This window comes from Mytilus trossulus, chromosome 6 (genome assembly GCF_036588685.1).
Source record: "Mytilus trossulus isolate FHL-02 chromosome 6, PNRI_Mtr1.1.1.hap1, whole genome shotgun sequence".
In the NCBI taxonomy this organism is placed as follows: Eukaryota; Metazoa; Mollusca; class Bivalvia; order Mytilida; family Mytilidae; genus Mytilus; species Mytilus trossulus.
Genome location: NC_086378.1, coordinates 66,976,102 through 66,997,725, shown reverse-complemented (window position 1 = coordinate 66,997,725; position 21,624 = coordinate 66,976,102). Strand labels below are relative to the sequence as shown.

Here is a 21,624-nt window from a genome sequence, read left to right as displayed (position 1 = left end):
ACCACCTACTGTTATAAATATCGTTGACTAAACTTATCCGCCATCGTGGCTGCAAACACCTCACTTTAGATTGCAGTTGGCTAAAGCTCGAGTTATCACACACTATATGGCGTGGACAAATACTGTTATTGTATTTTACATTTGTATTCTTTTTTTCGCAAACTTTTAGAAAACAAGTCAATAATATGCTCAAATCATTGATATTTTCTAAACCGGACAGGAGAATGTATGAACTTCACCATGGCTCAGATAGTAGTGCCAGTCAAATGGAAACAGCAATATCTGTAACTCTGGTTTAAATATAAAAACATGGAGTATATACATGTATGCATTTGTTTAAGGTACGAATAAGAAACAAGGTATCCGTTGAGATCTAAAACGGGTATATACGTGGTGATAGGATTATTTCACCTCTTAGATCTGTAAAGCTGCAACATATAGATGATAAAAGTGATAGTTCAACATCTATTCGGACAGAAATAGAAAAACTAAACAGACTTTGTAAAGTAGCTACAACACTACAATGCTTAAGCCTTTTAAATTTAAAACAAAAATAGACAGTAAAAGTTTCATGTTCATATTACTTTGAAATACAACTTTAATGTTTGTTTAGAAAGGGTTGGGACGATCATGTTTGTCATAAGCTATCCATTGATGTCTTTAGGTTGCCCAAATATATTTTATAATCTAAACGTTAACAAAGGCTAGGGAGATAACCCCGCTTTACAATGTAGGGTGAAGGTTATGAATATGCTGTAAGATTACTGGAACAAAACCTGTACGAAACATGATTAACTAGTATCACTGATAACAACTCCATATTAAATTCATTTTATTGATCTTTTTTTATTTCTTGTATTTTTTTTTTAAAGTTTCATTGTTATATCATGCCATGTGTTTGGATCTAACTTTTTTCTATATCAACCTAATTCTGACAGGGACTAAGAAGCGTGGGATATTTATTTTGTCCAGAACTGTGTATCTTCATCTTAAAGTAAACAAAATTTTAACTTTACGGATTATGTACCTTTATTCATAAAAGGTTTGTGAAGATTTAACGCTTTTACAAGTAAGGAGATGTTGTATGATTTCCACTTCATCTTCTTTCCACCGCAGACCAAAATGGAGTTGATGTAAGAAACAAACGAGAAAGACCGTAAGGCATTCTATAAAAGGCATAGAAATAAAACAAATTGTAAATCAAGTCAAACAAGTAAAAGTAATTTATATGTAAAATTATATGGTAATAAAAATATGTTATATAAATTGTCAGCGTTGTTTTATGTTATCATTTATATTTTCCGGATACCTGTTTTTCACCATATACAGAGAAAATACGATGTTCGTAGTGTGGAAGCGTTACTCTTGATATCGTCATTTTGTTCATTGAAGACCGGTTTATTGTTTACATAAACTAAATGGACAAAAGTACAAACACAAAATTCTAAACTCCAAGGAAATTCAAAACGAAAAGTGCATTATCAAAAGACAAAATCAAAAGCTCAACACATCAAACGAATGGATAAAAACTGTCTTATTCCAGACTTGGTTCAAACACTTCCTTATATATGCATAGTGAATTAAACCTGCGTTATATATGGATTAACTTGCTACTTATATTATGTGCTTCATCTAGCCATATTTGGTTTCACCTGTGGCTGACATTTATCAATGAAGTAAGGGAAAATTGAATTATCCGTTTAACTATTGTAAACACGATACACTAGTTATATGTCCGTCACATGACAGCTATTGCTGTGTTCCCTCTTTGTATGTTAACATTACGTTAGGTAAATGGAACTTTGTAAGGCTACAAGTCAAACGAATGAAATTTATTTTATAAACAAAAATGATTTTGGTATTTGTCTAATTTAGATATTACTTTGTAGCAGAGAAGCCTGTTTTTCTTGGTCAGTATGGTTTTTTTTTTGTAAACAGATAGAAATCTTTAAAAAAAAATTGATTTCCGTTTCAACTTTGTCCTTCATTCGTATATTATCTATAAGTCCGGTTTGGGTATATAGCATTTGAACTGTTTCAGTTTGTATACATCATTTTCTTTCCAATATTTGGCTTTGAGCGTTCCTAATGAAGGTAAATCCAGAAAAGCGCGTCAGACGCACTAAATTAATAACCTGTTGTTTTCATCTTTTAAAGCCAAAATTTTGAAATACAGTGCCGGAATTATGATTATATGTTTGGGTTAAAGCGGTCCTGATTCTAGGGGTAGTTTTGTAGCGCGATTAAGGCGCTTACAATAAGCTGTTATTTAAATGTATAGATTGTCTGTGTTAAAAAAAAACAAATCTGTAGTTTACATTAAAAACAAAAGTACAAAGATAAATTTAAATGTAAAATTATGAAATACATTGGAAAAATACAGGAACTTTTAACCGATCAACACAGATTTTACAGTCATTTTCTAACAGCACTTTTGGAAACGATTACTCCGCATAATTTATAGTAATTCCTAACAGTTATTATACATGTTATATACCCTAAATTAGGTATGCAGCTTCGTTCTTAAGTACCTCCATGATAAAGTAAACACTAACATTATAAGTCTAACATAACTGTCACGTCATCATGGTCCTTTGTCTTGATAGTAATAAAAAGATGAATAGCCGCATTTGCATTTCAACGGATTTAAAAAAAACAGTAAAAGATGCACTTGCAGCATAATGTCAAATTATCTGTAGCTAAATGGGGTAACTGGAACAGAATGCAATCAATTCAGTCGTTATTACGGCGATGATAATGTCTGTTCACTTTATTATATGCTGTTACAAACGGCCAGGATGAATATATTTTATTGCAAAGAAGATAATGTAAAGTATTTTGGTTAAGTACATTGAATACTAAGGAATATCACAATTGGCTATTAAAAACTGTTTCACGAAATGCTAGTCGTAACCTTTTTCTGTACTTTCTGCAATTTGTATTGCACAAAATAAATCAGATATGGAATTAAAGTCCCACCTTAAAAGTAGACGATCACAGTTGTATTGACAATTTAAGATGCATTCATTTTCTGTTCAAAATCTAAAAACTAATAGAAAAACTAATATGCCACTACTCCCTAGGGAACGATCGTCCAGATTAAGAACAGGCTATTGGAAATGTTTAGATTTTTAATGTTCCTTAACATTGTATTTAAGGATGTAATTTGAGGTGAAGTAAAACCAAACTCTGATATTATAAGTCAGAAGAGAGTTAAGGACAGAACAACCAAAACATATTGATAGATAATGGAACTCAATATTTCAAAAATGGCGAGAAAAGGCTGCCTCAGTCGTTCACCATAGCCGTGGCACCGTTTGGGTCTCAATTCGTGTGAAAAAGTTCTAGAATGAGCTTATTTGTTTGTTTATTACATTTTATGATGTATTTAAATCTTATTTGGAAAGAAAAGTGTATGTTATGAGACAAACTATTTTACAATTTGATAATGGACTTACGTTTTGAATTATCCACTCTACATCCCTCCTTATGGATTAACTAGTCATGATTGTTGAAAAACGCTTGATTGTGTCACTTCTTTTACTTTACCCTTCAGAATATAAATTTTTACTATTTCAAAACAATAGTAATTTTTCTCTGTTGTGTGTGATATAAAAATATTTTTCACTTTAATTTAGCAATCAATTTAAATTAAAAAAAAAACAAGACTCTTGTCTTTATGTTTGTAATACAAATGATCAAGTTTGCAAGTTTAAGGATGTTGGCTGCTCAGTTTCAAAATAAATAACTTTTCATGAAACTAGTATGTATTGATAAGGAATTAATTGAGGAATCAAAAAAGCAAAAAAAAATATAGGGGTCAATGTGCTCGTTGTCACGATATTAGCCATTGGAATTTTGGCGGGAAAATGTTGTCTCTTGATTTTTCATAGCTTTATCATTGACTTGTCAAAGCCCTCAAATACTTTGAAAAAATAAATAAAATTTTATGAGACTTTTACAAATAGCTAATAAATATACATGTAAAAGATTTATAAAAAGAAAAATGGGGGTTCATGGGCAAAGTTTTTTAAGGCATTCAAATAGATAAAACCAGAGGATTTCGAAAATCTGACAAAAATTCCAAAACATGACAAGCAGACATCCTTAAAATTAAATGTGACAATGTTCCTAGATATAACATTGACTGTACTAGCCACATGACTTAGTAAATGTCTTTCTGATTTAAAACGAATTGGTTAAATACTTAACTGCTGATTCCATCATGGAAATTTAGTTCATTTTCTACAGCTCCTTGAATCATATATTGTCTACTGTCAATCTTGCTTAGTTCCATCCAAATGTTGTTGTAACAGAGAATGTTTAAATTAGGACAACATTATAGATTTAACTTATTATGGCTTTTATTGTCTAATGATTTTTTATTTTTTTTTTCGCATTTTGCAAAATGTTTAGTGTTTATACTGATACTTAAAAAATCTGCTTTTGACAAATACATATATAAACAATAAGCTTCTCTTAGTAATAAAATGTTAATATGTATTTCCAACCAAATATAGGTTATCAGTTGTAATGACACTATAGTTTTAGAAGACATGATTACAGTGAAATAAGATAACAGACACAATAAAACAACATGACATCAATATCGAAAGAAAAAGATCCTTAGGTGGTCGAACAGTACAAGAACAGTAACCATTTAAACATATTGGATATAGTTAAATTTATGTTTATGAGTGTGTTAAATTTCACTCATGAAAAAGTAACTTCCCGAATATCAAAATTTTATTTATTTACCATAGTTGATCACCTTACCAAATTGTACCCTTTGTCATATTGCTCTCCTGTCCTGTAAGGAACCATCTGTTATCAAGTTAATCATGATATGAAATACAAGCTCTGGTATATCGTTTCAGCTGGGACATTTATACTCTATATGCAGGATTAAAGGATTAATCATCATTTATTTGTTTAAACACCAATAATGTATGGTGTTTGCAGACATCAACGCAAACAAATGTACAGGCAGAAATAAATTTGTGATATGCCCTACAGAAGAAAAAAAACAGCACTTTTTGTAAAAACCTTTGTCTTGTGTATTTAATTTAAATTATTGTTTCCTGTTGATGACATATTTTTTTGTAATTGTAAGATCAATATATCGTCATATTCGGATAAATGAGAATGTGATGTAAGTTACGACATTTGAAACGCATCAGTCATCGTCTGTGAAACAGATATTTCACAATGGTCAATCAACTCATTATGGTGTTTGTTAAATTTTCGAATAGATGATTTAAACTTTATCTCTTTGAACTCTTGGTTAAAAATCCTTTTTTGTAAGCACCAAAAGCAAGCATTTTCTGTTGGATATTTAATTTTCAAATACAAAGGAGTTTCTCTATCTTATTTACAGTCAAAGCAATAGAAATAAAGAACAACATGTACATGATGAAGATTTGTTTACAGAAAAAAATGCATTTCATCATATGTTTCAAACTTATTATTATTTTAAGTGCTTTCATTTGTTAGATACATGTGCGTGAATTCCATTGTATTTTCATATACTATAAGTACTTTAACTTGATTATAATGGAGTTCCACGAATGATATTATTCAAATCATTTCTTCGACAACCTCCATCTTAGGAAGACGTATTAGTCTGTCTTTTTCTTATTTATTAGTAATAAGATAATTCATTTAGGGATTTAGTTTGAACTATCATTTTGTGAAAATTTCTGAAAAAAGTAGTATCTCTTCAGCAATTTATCAATCCTTTTACCGAATGTTTTGTTGCCAACTATTTCATAAATCGAGGAGATGCTTATGATAACCATTGTAGAAACAATTAATTGAACCTTACTCTATATTTTACAGCTTGTAGTTATTATTTGCATTCAAATAACTGTCGTAATGAAAATCACAACATAATGTCAGTTGATTATTGTTATTGGTTAGTTGATTTTATAAGAGTACAAATATTTTTTAACTAATGTTAGCACATAAATCTATCTTTTTACTTATCTTTAAAACTTGACAGATAATCAAGTGTTCATAAAAGTGATATCAAGTAAGTATTGGCGTTAAAGAGGCAGTGCCTACGTATTTCACCGTACAAACTGGATACCTATTGGTTTTGAGAATATAGAATATTTGTAACTGAAATACGTGTGAAATCTATTTTGATGCTAATTTTGACGTCCTTGTCACGATGGTTCATTTTTTTATCAAGAGATTTAATTTGTATCGTTACAACAAAACTCAAATGACAAGACCACGACATGCAGTAACGAATAAAGACTTAATAGACAGGATGGAATATATGAAATGATGAGGGTGTAGCTGAAGCCTTATTCATGATGTATGTATTGTTTTTATAAACACCAAGGAAATAAATGTTCGAATATACAATTCCTTAATCAAAACACAAGACAATTGCAACGATAGGCGAAAAATACTCAATGTACAAGTGTTAAAAGTAAGATTTGACGAAATAATAAAATACACTGGTGACAAATGAAGCCAGCCGAGATACTACCTATATAGATTGTTGATGTGTTCTTTTTTGTTTTCAATAATGTTGAAATATTTGCAAATGTACGCTGATTAAACGTAAATCAATCATTAATGTATTATCTTACTTTGGGTACAAATAAAGCCAAAATTAGTATACCGGTGTTTGGAATCATAAATCGATTTAGAGAAAACAAATCGAGGTAACAAAGTAAATCTGACGGAGACAACTGTAACAGGTACAACAGGAACACTGATATGCCACAAAAACAAAAGCCAATATACAACAAAACTTTGGATGTAAATTATTAACGTATTATTGGGAAAGTTGACCCTGAAATTCATATATTGCTGTGGTCAATTTTTAGGACATTACTTCGAGTGGGATATTTAAACAATTCCGTTCCTATAACCGTGACAGTCAATCAGGAAATATTTCTCTTCTGTGTCTTTTGCCTACATTTCCGAAAAAGTGACCCCGTTAGATATGTAGGTTTGGCGCTTGATTACAAAAACAAGATGGTTGGCTATGCGGTATGGGTTATGCTCATAATGCTTGAAAAGACAATGTGAGCATTATTAATAGCCACAATAACACACAATACATTTAAATGTCAAGTAAGCCTACGAATGTTGCCATGATTGCAATACCAATCGGAGGAAACATCTTTTAAAGCCTTATCTTTAAAGTGTGTTTATTCTACTGAGCATAATCATAAACAAGATAAAACTTGGCTACAGAGTATGCAATATTTTTTTTTATTTTTCAAAAGTTTAACCAACTGTGTTACTTTCATACTCTACGAATCTTCATTGTTGTGGTCTTCATTGATTGAGTTGCTTTCCAATGAGCCCAACGCATTCCTTTGGTATCCTTTTTATTTCCTAGATACAGTCCATTCAGATTAGCGTGATGACAGGTTCCATACCACCAAGCCCCTTTGTACTTGTCAGCACAGTCAGCGGTATGATCCTTATCTTTTGTCGAGAAAGGCCGATTATTATGGTGCTTTAGAGAATCACCTAGAATTATTTAAAAATAAAAGAGTGTATAGAATCGACCATGATCAACAATGAAAACAACCAGGTTTAAATGTTCTTTATTCTACCATTGTTATTATTTCATTTAAGGTTGTGTAATAAAACTATTTGCAATCAATAATACAACCAATCATCAATTGATAAGTGAAAGTAGCAACATTACCAATGCTGAGACATTTATTTCAGTATTGTTTTTGGTTTCTAAGATTACAAACACAAAGTCAACAATTTAAGAAAAGAATGTGACGAATTTAAAATGCACTAAATGTGTGAACAATATCCTTAGTTGAGACATTTTTGATAAATCTAAATACTACTTTAACATATCTAAAGATAGTCATTGGCTTAGTCTTCAGACACTGCCGATAATTATCAATAGGTAATTGAGTACACAGGTCAATGGTGAAATAGTTATCATTGATCTATTTCCTATCATTGATGCATGTTGGTAAGCAAAAACAAAAAATCTTTGTTTTTTCATCACCACGAATAGATTAAATGTATTATGGAGATAATCAAAAGGTCTTTTAATAGGAACGTGAAATGTCTGTACTAAAACAAAGTATTTATGTACTATCACGGAAATATCTTAAAGATGTGTGGTATTTTTTTTTATAATAGAAATAATATTTGTATATTATAACATTACTAAAGAAATTGAACGAAATACATAACTACACTACGTTTTTGATAAGAAATGTTTCAGTGATCTTAAAATTTGCAACAACATTGTAATGTTAGCGTTAAATACTATCAACAAGTTTGATATACACAAGCAATCAATCTGTGATTGAGAAAAACGTAATAAGCCGAAACTCAATTAAAACATTTCAGAATAACCTGCCGTTCCACTGCAACCCTTCACTGTAAGTTTGTAGTTAGTTGACCTGTCACCAATGTAGAAGTTAGAATATTTGGCATAGGCTCTGTCGCCATTAAAATCCTCCAGATCGACTCTGAGCTCGTAATGTCCATTAGATGTTAGTTTGTGCAGTTTGTCATTACCTTTTTTTTATAAAGAATGAGAGAAATATTAAAATGAATACCTTATTTGTGTATACCCCCGCTTAAATTCGAAGCATTATTCAAATTTATCAAAATAATATGAGAACTGCCAAACATATATGACATCACACAACATCTTAAAGCAGAAAAAAAATAAAATTACGGTTAAATCAAACAGGACAGCTAAACTAGGAAATAATGCATTGATATGATGAGTCGATTGTTTCAGGGTTTTTTTTACTTCAGGAATCTCGAATAAGTTATTTGTAAATTTAATGTAAAAGATGTCTTTTGTAGCATGTGTGATGAACCTTGTTTTATAAAAAAATATTGTTCGAGAAGTTAGATTTGTTAATTTTACAATATAAACATCGTGCATTTTGTCTACGCTTCCATAACTTTGAAAGATCCTATATACTAGTTCATGCATTTGTTTAACAAAATCAATATAAAAACAACATTGATAATTTATATTTCGACATCGATCGCGGTGCAAGTCGGAGAACATGTTTCACAATATTCTGATTTTTTTAATGAAAATACTCACCTAACCAAAATTCCGTTTTCAGATTACCAAATCCGTTCACATAGTCTTCCCATCCTTTGTAAAAATCTACTTTACCGTCTTGCCTGTGCTGAAAAACCTAGAGGTAAAATATATATATGTACAATATACGAATTGTAAACTAATTTGCAGTATATAATTTCATTTATGATATTACTGAATGAACTAAAAATATAAATATTGAATATAAGATATGCGCATATTAATTATCAGTCTGAATAAAATGGAACAATGAGGTCTGCCAATTAATGAATTATTCAGATGAGAATACTATTATCATAAAGAAACAATATACTGCGCTAGTCGCATTATTTCTTCCATACTTCCTAAAATTATTTCACAATATTGTTTACCGTCCATCCTCCCCCATCCGTCTTCATATCACAGTATGCCTTAAATCCATCGCCACCTGCCGGGTAGATTTTGTACACCCCACTTTCATCTTGTTTACACCATCGGCGTAAATCCGAGCAGTCCTGAACTGTTTTTTCTGAAATAGCGTAGAAACTATTAGAGTATAATAATGAACTTAGGTTTAAAGAATATCAAGATAACATAATACAATTGTTTTTTTTCCCGAATCGCAACACTAGTAGCATTTGTAAGAAATAGATTATGATATAATTATTTTTGAAATAAATCCTTGTTAGAATACAATTCAAAATCAATCTGCCGATATGTATTAGCCAAAAGAATAAAGCAAGTATATAAATATAAGTGTGTTACCTGAAGGTATTAAAGATCTGTATCTACCAGTTGCCAAGATGCTGAGTACTCGTTCAGCCGTTTTTCCATAAAAGCAAACACCTTAAACATAATATTCAATTCAGTGTTAATATGTTAACATATACAAACATAGTAAATGGAGAAAATGAAGAAAAAAACAAAGCAATCAATTTACAATGCATATAGACCTAAACACATAAGTTTCACTATATTATAATTACCAGAATCAGATGAAGTTGTTAGAAGATTTCTATCGGCATTTCTTATTGTCATTCACACTTTCAATACAAAAATAGACAACAGTATGAACGGTGTATGTACAATAGAATGATACATGTTGGACGTACCTTGCATATAATTGAAACTATTACACTATATATATACCTAGCATTGTTATAACAGTTGCGTGACTAATTATCGTAACAGATTGGAGTGTGCAACATTTCTAAGAACAGTAATATGTTTTTACGAATTTCAATTACTTCCTTGTTGTTTTTTTTGTAATTTATTTGTATTCCATCTGAAAATACACCAAATAATATGATGCATAATTATATAGTTAGTTCATAATACATGTATTGATATTAAATTTTTCAATAACAGTCTAAAATTAAAAAGTTAGTTATGCTAATTGTTCTAAATTTTCTACTCGATCATACACATCCTTTATCACTCTGGATTAGAATACCTGAATATGCTGATAAGGTTAATGATGGCACCAGCCTTCTCCTCTAGCCACATGCATCACTGCCTATACAATGATGTTGAACATGAGAGATACCAGGAGAGGCAACCAGAGATCATTAACAGATAACATGTTGGACAGAATCACATAATAAATGTCAAGGGGAGATAATTAAAATACAATTAAACAAAAAATTGTATATCAATTTCTATATCAGAATATTAATAAACATAGATAGTACTTTTAATATGTACACAAATCACTGTCCAGTGGTGATGTGCATCATCATATTAATAATTCTACTTGAACTACTCTGAAGACTCTGACCCAATTGCAAGAACAATATTTTCCATATTAAGTATTAAAGTTAAATTATTTTCAACTAGAAAAACTGCTGCATTTTCCAACCACAAATTGTTAACTAGGGTACATTCCCAGAAAAGGTGACTTATTGTTTCTTTAGTTTCATTACAGAAACTACATAAGTTTGTTCCTTTTAACCCATATTTCTGCAATAATGTATTTGTAGCGGGAGTTCTATGTAAAAGCTTAAACTGGAACATACTGAATTTGCTGTTTAGTGCAACAGAAGGGTAAACTATAAATGAAATCCAAATTTTCTATATGAGTGCCTAGTTCCTTATACATGTTGTCTTCTTCTTGTTTTGTATGACGTTCTGTATATATTGACAAGATTTTTTTATAAAAGAACTGACATGACTTTTTTTTGTATAAATTCAAAAATATCGTTAGATATGTGCGTGATTTTCTCTGAAGTAGTGATTAGATTTTCCCAGTCTTTTGGTATCATATGAAGCAAAGAATGGTATTCCAAGACATTAATATAAAGTTTATATTTTACTAAGAATCCTTTAAACAAAAGAAACTAAAATTAAAATTAAAATAATACGAGACTAACAAAGGCCAGAGGCTCTTGACTTGGGACAGGCTCACGAATTCGGCGGGGTTTAACATGTTAATGAGATCTCAATCCTCCCCTTATATCTCTAGCCAATGTAGAAAAGTAAACGCATAACAATACGTACATTTAAAATTCAATTCAAGAGAAGTCCGAGTCAAATGTCAGAAGATTTAACCAAAGAAAATTAACACAATAAAAATTATACATAAACAACAACAGACTACTAGCAGTTAACTGACATGCCAGCTCCAGACATTAATTAAACTGATTTTTAAAGACTTAGTTAAACACTGTTTATGTATATCCACTGCAACATTGGAGACTTTTTTTCAGGCACAATCCTACCTGTTAGGGGTTTAGTATCATACCATCATAATATATATAAGAAGAACATAACCCGTGTCATGCCAACAACTGTTTTTTAAATAAATGTGTAAGAATCCTTTAAACACAAGACACTAAAATTAAAATTAAAATAATACGAGACTAACAAAGGCCAGAGGCTCTTGACTTGGGACAGGCGCACGAATTCGGCGGGGTTTAACATGTTAATGAGATATCAATCCTCCCCTTATATCTCTAGCCAATGTAGAAAAGTAAACGCATGACAATACGTACATTTAAAATTCAATTCAAGAGAAGTCCGAGTCTGATGTCAGAAGATTTAACCAAAGAAAATTAACACAATAACAATTATACATAAACAACAACAGACTACTAGCAGTTAACTGACATGCCAGCTCCAGACATTAATTAAACTGATTTTTAAAGACTTAGTTAAACACTGTTTATATATATCCACTGCAACATTGGAGACTTTTTTTCAGGCACAATCCTACCTGTTAGGGGTTTAGTATCATACCATCATAATATATAAAAGAAGAACATAACCCGTGTCATGCCAACAACTGTTTTTTAAATAAATGTGTTTAGTTCCGATGCAAAGACCCTATTTAATATAAGTGAATCAATATTAACGCCAAAATATGCAATCTTTAATGATCTGACAACATTATCGTAACTATATCCCTTCTTAATAAGTCTATTTAAAGGTTTTGTTAGTATTTGTTAGTTTCTGAGGTGAGTACTGACATTTTTGTGCTTTATAAAGAATATTTCCATAAAAAATTGGATGTGCAATACCTGAACGTATAAGAAGTCTGAAGTTGAGCTATATTTACGAATGATGTCCTTATACCGATGATAAAATTTAGTAAATGTTTTGACTAGCTTGTGATATCGAAAACTCTGGTGTAATAATTTTTCAGTAATACATGAATTTCTCTCGTCAAAATCTAAAACATTGTTACACACACGAAGCTCATCAGCGTTGTCAGCTGTCTCTTGTCACCATTATAACGCAAGAGCATCTGATTTATCGTTTTGTTGTTCTGAACTTATCTACAAATACTAACCCTGTATTGTGTCTTTTATGACACGTATTCAGGGTACTGCGTATGTGTTAAAGATTAGTTTTTACCATCATTGAAAACTTCACTTGGTAAAGATAACATATGACCACTGTCAAATTCATAAGGGGAAAGAAATCACCAATGTTGCAGTGGATATATATAAACAGTGTTTAACTTAGTCTTTTAATTATTATACAATTAAATAGCTATGCATTTTTTTTTATTTCAAATTTTTCCTAAGTGCTATTTTAGAACAAAAGCGATATTCTATATTAACGTTATCGACTGTAATACGGAAGTCTTCCTAGTTTTGTTTTTTGCCAAAATCGTATATTATTCTAACATCGTGGACATTATTCACAATACACGGACATGACAAAAACTGACTTTTCAAAAACATGTCATATTTTTAAATATAATTCTTTGTTAATCCTTTGTTAAACTTTATATTCAGACTTTTCTCCAATAAACGTCTACATAAACAATTAATGCAGAAACTTAATATGCAAAACGCATTTAAAGTTTATGGATAAACATGATAAAAGGCAACTCAACGACATAGTGGTTATGAACTGGTTTATTATTAAAATCAACGCAAACAATATCACAGGATTAACCGTTTATATGTTCAATCGAAGATTTATTTTATGTTTTAAAAACTTCAGAATAATATTGATTGACGTAACATATCTATAAAACGTAAAAAAAGCAACGCAAACTTATTCTGACCATTAGTTTTGAAAGATGCACGAACAAACTGCATTTTTTGTTGTGAGAAACAGGTGTTTTTTTTCGAGATTGAGCATTTGGAACTACATTATCTCCATAGCGTTTACTTTTTCGTACTGTTTAAAATTGAGACCTTGGTTCTTTCCAAACCTATATTAACAGAACAGAAACTTTATTCGATTTCCATAAATGACTTTCAAAATTATTTATAATCAAATCATAATACGCTGTCAAATTTGTCAATGACATAACATGATTGTATAAAACCAAAGGATTGCGAATGTCTGGAAAACAGTAAAAGAACAAGATCTTTGAATATCACTAACAAAAATGATAGAGCTTGCTTTAATGATACTTGTTTCATCTTTTCTGTCATAAACATTGGATAGATTTAACTGTAATATCTTTATGTTTTGTTTTGTACATTGGTACAACGAAAGAACAATTGATATTTATTAAAGGCAATAACATGCAATGGACATTTCTATCGTATGTTAATTATTGCTTACCCATTTCAACTGTGTTTCATTTGAAAACTTAATGAGGAAACCAATGCCGCCACATATGGATTAAACAATATGTCATCTGAATATATTGCAAACAAGGGAGATTTGAACTAACTGTTAACGCGTACATCATTACTGGATTTACGCCATTGCATACAACTGTGTGTTTTATTGTCAAATGATGCAAATATTAGCGTCTTCAGCAATGGAAAACAACGTGACTGTGAACAATTTTAGTTCTTCAGTGAATAATTCAAGGTACTATCATTTTTGATCATTCTTGGTACATTTGGAAATGTGTGTACGTTATTGGTAATGAGAACAAGACCATTCCGGCATTATTCAATTGGATTCTATATATCAGCGTACTATTTTAACAAGTTTGTTGACACTATATCTATTTTTGGGATCAGAGTGGGTGGCGTTTGTAGCAGAAAAAGGACCTATAGACAGTCAGGCAGACTGGATATGTAGATTATGGCAATTTTTTAGTCGAGTTGTTACATATTCTAGCATTTGGTTTGTTGTTTCTATGACAATCGCTCGCTATATAACGATCTGGCATAGGAAAAAAATCATCAAAGATATGTACTTTGTGTATGGCAAAATTTGCTACTTTATCAATTTTCGTTGGGCTTATTGTTGTAAGTGTACATGCAATGTGGACATATGAACTGATTGATGGTTGTTTTTTCTTTCATAACGATGATGATTTACATGCTGTTATTTGGACTTGGATGTAGGCAAGTTGTTATTCATTCATTCCACTAGCTTTAATCATAACTTTTGACATATTGATATTCACGGGACTTTGTATAAGAAATGTACCGGTAGAAACTAATAACGAAATGACACCGATGGTACTGACGCATACCACGGTAGTGTTATCTATGTTCTACGTTTTGTTAGTGCTGCAACCTACAGTAATAAATATTGTTGACCAAACTTATCCGCCATCATGGCTGCAAAAAACCTCACTTTAGATTACAGTTGGCAAAAGCTAGAGTTATCGGACACTATATGGCGTGGACAAATACTGTTATTGTATTTTACATTTGTATTCTTTTTTCGCAAACGTTTAGAAAACAAGTCAATAATATGCTCAGATCATTGATATTTTCTAAACCCGACAGGAGAATGTATGAACCTCACCATGGCTCAGATAGTAGTGCCAGTCAAATTGAAACAGCAATATCTGTAACTCTGGTTTAAATATAAAAACATGGAGTATATACAAGTATGTATTTGTTTAAAGTACGAATAAGAAACAGGGTATCAGTTGAGAGCTAAATCGGGTATATACGTGCTGATAGGATTATTTCACCTCCACAGTGCCATAGCTAACACCAGAGACAAGAAAAAATTAAATTATTTTTTTATAAAACACGTAATATAAACAAAGAAGGAACGGTAATTAACAAGTACAAGTCGAGTTCTGAGCGTGTACAAACGTTCTTATAGGATTCGTTCACGTCAAGAAACCACGGCTTACACCAGAGACAAGAACAAATTAGAAATTCCTTTTTCATAAAGTTGCAATATATAGATGAGAAAGGTAATAGTTCAACATGTATCCGGACAAAAATAGAAAAACTGAACAGATTTTATAAAGTAGCTTCAACACTACAATGCTTCATTTTAAGCCTTTTAAATTTAAAAAAAATAGACAGTGAAAGATTCATGTTCATGTACTTTGAAAAACCAACTTTAATGTTTGTTTAAAAAGGGGAGAAACGATCATATTTGTCATCAGCTAGCAATTAATGTCTCTAGGTTGCCAAAATATATTTTATAATCTAAACGTTAACAGGGACTGAGAGGCGTGGGATATTTATTTTTGTGCCGAACTTTGTATCTTCATCTTATAGTAAACAAAATTTTAACTTTACGGATTATGTACCTTTATTCATAAAAGGTTTGTGAAGATTTAACGCTTTTACAAGTAAGGAGATGTTGTATGATTCAACTTCATCTTCTTTCCACTGCAGACCAAAATGTAAGAAACAAATGAGAAAAAGCGTAAGGTATTCTATAAAAGGCATAGAAATAAACAAAATGTAAATCAAGTTAAACAAGAAAAAAGACGGTCTAATTTATATGTAAAATTCTATGGTAATAAAGATATGTTATATAAATTGTCAGTGTTATTTTATTTTACCATGATGTATATTTTCCGGATACCTGTTTTTCACAATATACAGAGAAAAAACGATGTACATAGTGTGGAAGCGTTACTCTTGATATGGGCATTTTGTTCATTTAAGACCGGTTTATTGTTTACATAAATTAAATGGACAAAAAGTACAAGCACAAAATACTAAACTCCGAGGAAAATTCAAAACGGAAAGTGCACTATCAAAGGCAAAATCAAAAGCTCAACACATCAAACGAATGGATAACAACTGTCTTATTCCAGACTTATTTCAAACACTTTCTTATATATATACATAGTGAATTAAACCTTCATTATATATGGCTTAACTTGCTTCTTATAGTATGTGCTTCATCTAGCCATATTTGGTTCCACCTGTGTCTGGCATTCATCAATGAAGTACGGGGAAATTTAATTATCCGATTAACTATTGTAAACACGATACACTAGTTATATGTCCGTCACATGTCAGCTATTGCTGTGTTCCCTCTTTGTATGTTAACGTTACGTCAGGTAAATGGAACTTTGTAAGGCTACAAGTCAAACGAATGAAATTTGTTTTATAAACAAGAATGATTTTGGTATTTGTCTAATTTAGATATTACTTTGTAGCAGAGGTGTCTGTTTTTCTTGGTCAGTATGGGTTATTTTTGTAAACCGATAGAAATCTTTAAAAAACAGATTTACGTATCAACTTTGTCCTTCATTCGTATATTATCTATAAGTCCGGTTTGGCTTTGTAGCATTTCAACTGTTTCAGTTCGTATACATCATTTTCTTTCCAATATTTGGCCTTGAGCGTTCCTAATGAAGGTAAATCCAGAAAAGCGCGTTAGACGTCCTGAATTAATAACCTGTTGTTTTCATCTTTTAAAGCCAAAATTTTAAAATACAGTGCCGGAATTATGATTATATGTTTGGGTTTTAGCGGTCCTGATTCTAGGTAATTTTGTAGCGCGTTTAGGCGCCTGAAGCTGTTTAGATTGTCTGTGTTAAAACAAAACAAATCTGCATTTCACATTAAAAACAAATGTACAAAATTGTAAAATTATGAAATACATTGGAAAAATACAGGGATTTTTAACCGATCAACAGTCATTTTCTAGCAGCACTTTTGGAAACGATTACTCCGCATAATTTATAGTTATTCCTAACAGTTATTATACATGTTATATAACCTAAATTATGTATGCAGCTTCGTTCTTAAGTACCTCCGTGATAAAGTAAACACTTCACAATATAAGTCTAACATAACTGTCCCGTCATCATGGTCATTTATCTTGATAGTAATGAAAAAGATGAATATCCGCATTTAATTTTCAAAGGCTTCAAAAACAGTAAAACCTGCACTTACAGCATTATGTCAAATTATCTGTAGCTAAATAGGGTAACTTCAGTTGGTTTTACATCGACGATAATGTCTTTGTCCTTTTTATGTGCTGTTACAAACTGCCAGGATGAATATATTTTATTGCAAAGAAAATAATGGAAAGTATTATGGTTAAGTATATTGAATATTAAGGAATATCACAATTGGCTATTAAAAACTGTTTCACGAAATGCTAGTCGTAACCTTTTTTCTGTACTTTCTGCAATTTGTATTCCACAAAATAAATCAGATATGGCATTAAAGCCCCACCTTAAAAGTAGATCATCACAGTTTATAGATAATTTATGATGAATTCATTTTCTGTTAAAAATCTAAAAACTAATAGAAAAAGTAATATGCCACTTCTCTCTAGAAAACGATCGGCCAGATTAAGAACAGGCTATTGGAAATGTTTGATTTTCACTGTTCCTTAACATTGTATTTGAGGATGTAATTTGAGGTGACGTTAAAACAAAATCTGATATTATAAGTCAGAAGAGAGTTAAGGACAAAATAACCAAAACATATTGATAGATAATGGAACTTTTTTTTGAAATTTAATATTTCAAAAATGGCGGGAAAAAAGGCTGTCTCAGTCGTTCACCATAGCCGTGTCACCATTTGGGTCTCAATTCGTGTGAAAAATTCTAGACTGAGCTTATTTGTTTGTACATTACCTTTTAATGAGGAATTTAAGTCTTATTTGGAAAGAAAAGTGTGTGTTATGAGACAAAATATTTTACCATTCGATAATGGACTTACGTTTTGAATTATCCTCCCTACGTATACCTCCCTCCTTATGGATTAAAAGAGGGACGAAAGACACCAAAGGGACAGTCAAACTCGTAAATCTAAAACAAACTGACAACGCCATGGCTAAAAATGAAAAAGACAAACAGAAAAACAATAGTATACATGACACAACATAGAAAACTAAAGAATAAACTAAAGAGTAAATGTGTTTATGATTTAAAACCAATTGATGGAATACTTAACTGCTGATTCCATCATGGAAATACAGTTCATTTCCTACAGCTCCTTGAATCATATATTGTCTACTGCCAATCTTGCTTAGTTCCATCCAAATGTTGTTGTAACAGAGAATGTTTAAATTAGGACAACATTATAGATTTAACTTATTATGGCTTGTATTGCCTAATGAAAATTATTTGTTTTCGCATTTAGTGTTTATTCTGATATTTAAAAAATCTGCTTTTGACAAATACATATATAAACAATAAGCTTCTCTTAGTAATAAAATGTAAATATGTATTTCCAACCAAATATAGATTATCAGTTGTAATGACGACACTATAGTTTTAGAAGACATGATTACAGTGAAATAAGATAACAGACACAATAAAACAACATGACATCAATATCGAAAGAAAAAGATCCTTAGGTGGTCGAACAGTACAAGAACAGTTACCATTTAAACATATTGGATATAGTTAAATTTATGTTGATGCGTGTGTTAAATTTCACTCATGAGAAAGAAACTTCCCGAATATCAAAATTTTATCTATTAACCATGATAGTTGATCACCTAACCAAATTGTACCCTTCGTCAGATTGCTCTCCTCTCCTGTTAGGAACCACCTGTTATCAAGTTAATCATGATATGAAATACAAGCTCTGGTATATCGTTTCAGCTGGGACATTTATACTCTATATGCAGGATTAAAGGATTAATCATCATTCATTTGTTTAAACACCAATAATGTATGGTGTTTGCAGACATCAACGCAAACAAATGTACAGGCAGAAATAAATTTGTGATATGCCCTACAGAAGAAAAACATCAGCACTTTTTGTAAAAACCTTTGTCTTGTGTATTTAATTTAAATTATTGTTTCCTGTTGATGACATATTTTTTTGTAATTGTAAGATCAATATATCGTCATATTCGGATAAATGAGAATGTGATGTAAGTTACGACATTTGAAACGCATCAGTCATCGTCTGTGAAACAGATATTTCACAATGGTCAATCAACTCATTATGGTGTTTGTTAAATTTTCGAATAGATGATTTAAACTTTATCTCTTTGAACTCTTGGTTAAAAATCCTTTTTTGTAAGCACCAAAAGCAAGCATTTTCTGTTGGATATTTAATTTTCAAATACAAAGGAGTTTCTCTCTCTTATTTACAGTCAAAGCAATAGAAATAAGGAACAACATGTACATGATTAAGATTTGTTTACAGAAAAAAATGCATTTCATCATATGTTTCAAACTTATTATTATTTTAAGTGCTTTCATTTGTTAGATACATGTGCGTGAATTCCATTGTATTTTCATATACTATAAGTACTTTAACTTGATTATAATGGAGTTCCACGAATGATATTATTCAAATCATTTCTTCGACAACATCCATCTTAGGAAGACGTATTAGTCTGTCTTTTTCTTATTTATTAGTAATCAGATAATTCATTTAGGGATTTAGTTTGAACTATCATTTCGTGAAAATTTCAGAAAAAAGTAGTATCTCTTCAGCAATTTAACAATCCTTTTACCGAATGTTTTGTTGCCAACTATTTGATAAATCGAGGAGTTGCTTATGATAACCATTGTAGAAACAATTAATTGAAGCTTACTCTATATTTTACAGCTTGTAGTTATTATTTGCATTCAAATAACTGTCGTAATGAAAATCACAACATAATGTCAGTTGATTATTGTTATTGGTTAGTTACTTTTTATAAGAGTACAAATCTTTTTTAACTAATGTTAGCACATAAATCTATCTTTTTACTTATCTTTAAAACTTGACAGATAATCAAGTGTTCATAAAAGATATATCAAGTAAGTATTGGCGTTAAAGAGGCAGTGCCTACGTATTTCAACGTACAAACTGGATACCTATTGGTTTTGAGAATATAAAATATTTGTAACTGAAATACGTGTGAAATCTATTTTGATACTAATTTTGACGTCTTTGTCACTATAGTTCATTTTTTTATCAAGAGATTTAATTTGTATCGTTACAACAAAACTCAAATGACAAGACCACGACATGCAGTAACGAATAAAGACTTAATAGACAGGATGGAATATATGAAATGATTAGGGTGTAGCTGAAGTCTTATTCATGATGTATGTATTGTTTTTATAAACACCAAGGAAATAAATGTTCGAATATACAATTCCTTAATCAAAACACAAGACAATTGCAACGATAGGCGAAAAATACTCAATGTACAAGTGTTAAAAGTAAGATTTGACGAAATAATAAAATACACTGGTGACAAATGAAGCCAGCCGAGATCCTACCTATATAGATTGTTTATGTGGGTTTTTTGTCTTCAATATTGATGAAATATTTGCAACTGTACGCTGATCAAACGTCGATCAATCATTAATGTATTATCTTACTTTGGGTGCAAATAAATTCAAAATTAGTATACCGGTGTATGGAATCATAAATCGATTTAGAAAAAACAAATCCGGGTAACAAACTAAAACTGAGGGAGACAACTGTAAGAGATACAACAGGAACACTGAAATGCCACAAAAACAAAAGCCTATATACAACGAAACTTTGAATGTAAATTATTAACTTTTATTGAGAAAGTTGACCCTGAAATTCATACTTAGTTGTGGTCAATTTTTAGGACATTATTTCGAGTGGGATATTTAATCAATTCCGTTCCTATAACCTAATTAGCAAATCTTCCTCTTCTGTGTCTTTGACCTACATTTCCGAAATAGTGACCCCGTTAGATATATAGGTTTGGCGCTTGATTACCAAGACAAGATGGTTGGCTATGCGGTATGGGTTATGCTCATAATGCTTGAAAAGACAATTTGAGCATTATAAATGGCCACAATAACACAAATAACATTTAAATATCACGTATAAAGCCTGCGAATGTTGCCATGTTTGCAATACCAATTTGAGTAAACATCTTTTAAGCCTTATCTTTAAAGTGTGTTTATTCTAGTGAGCATAACCATAAACAATTAAAACTTGGCTACAGAGTATGCAATATATTTTTTTTATTTTTCAAAAGTTTAACCAACTGTGTTTCTTTCA

The 21,624-nt window shown here is 30.8% G+C and overlaps 1 protein-coding gene across 1 annotated transcript; it reads right to left on the bottom strand.

Annotated features, from left to right (window-relative positions):
* Nucleotides 1-7,210: 7,210 nt before the first annotated feature.
* On the bottom strand, nucleotides 7,211-10,152 carry LOC134723684 (ryncolin-2-like). The gene is made up of 6 exons (XM_063587244.1): nucleotides 10,033-10,152; nucleotides 9,812-9,892; nucleotides 9,439-9,575; nucleotides 9,068-9,164; nucleotides 8,356-8,520; nucleotides 7,211-7,497 (listed from the first exon to the last, which is right to left on the bottom strand). The coding sequence occupies exons 1-6, from the start codon at nucleotides 10,082-10,084 to the stop codon at nucleotides 7,268-7,270; spliced, it is 762 nt and encodes a 253-aa protein (XP_063443314.1). The 5' UTR covers nucleotides 10,085-10,152; the 3' UTR covers nucleotides 7,211-7,267.
* Nucleotides 10,153-21,624: the final 11,472 nt, after the last annotated feature.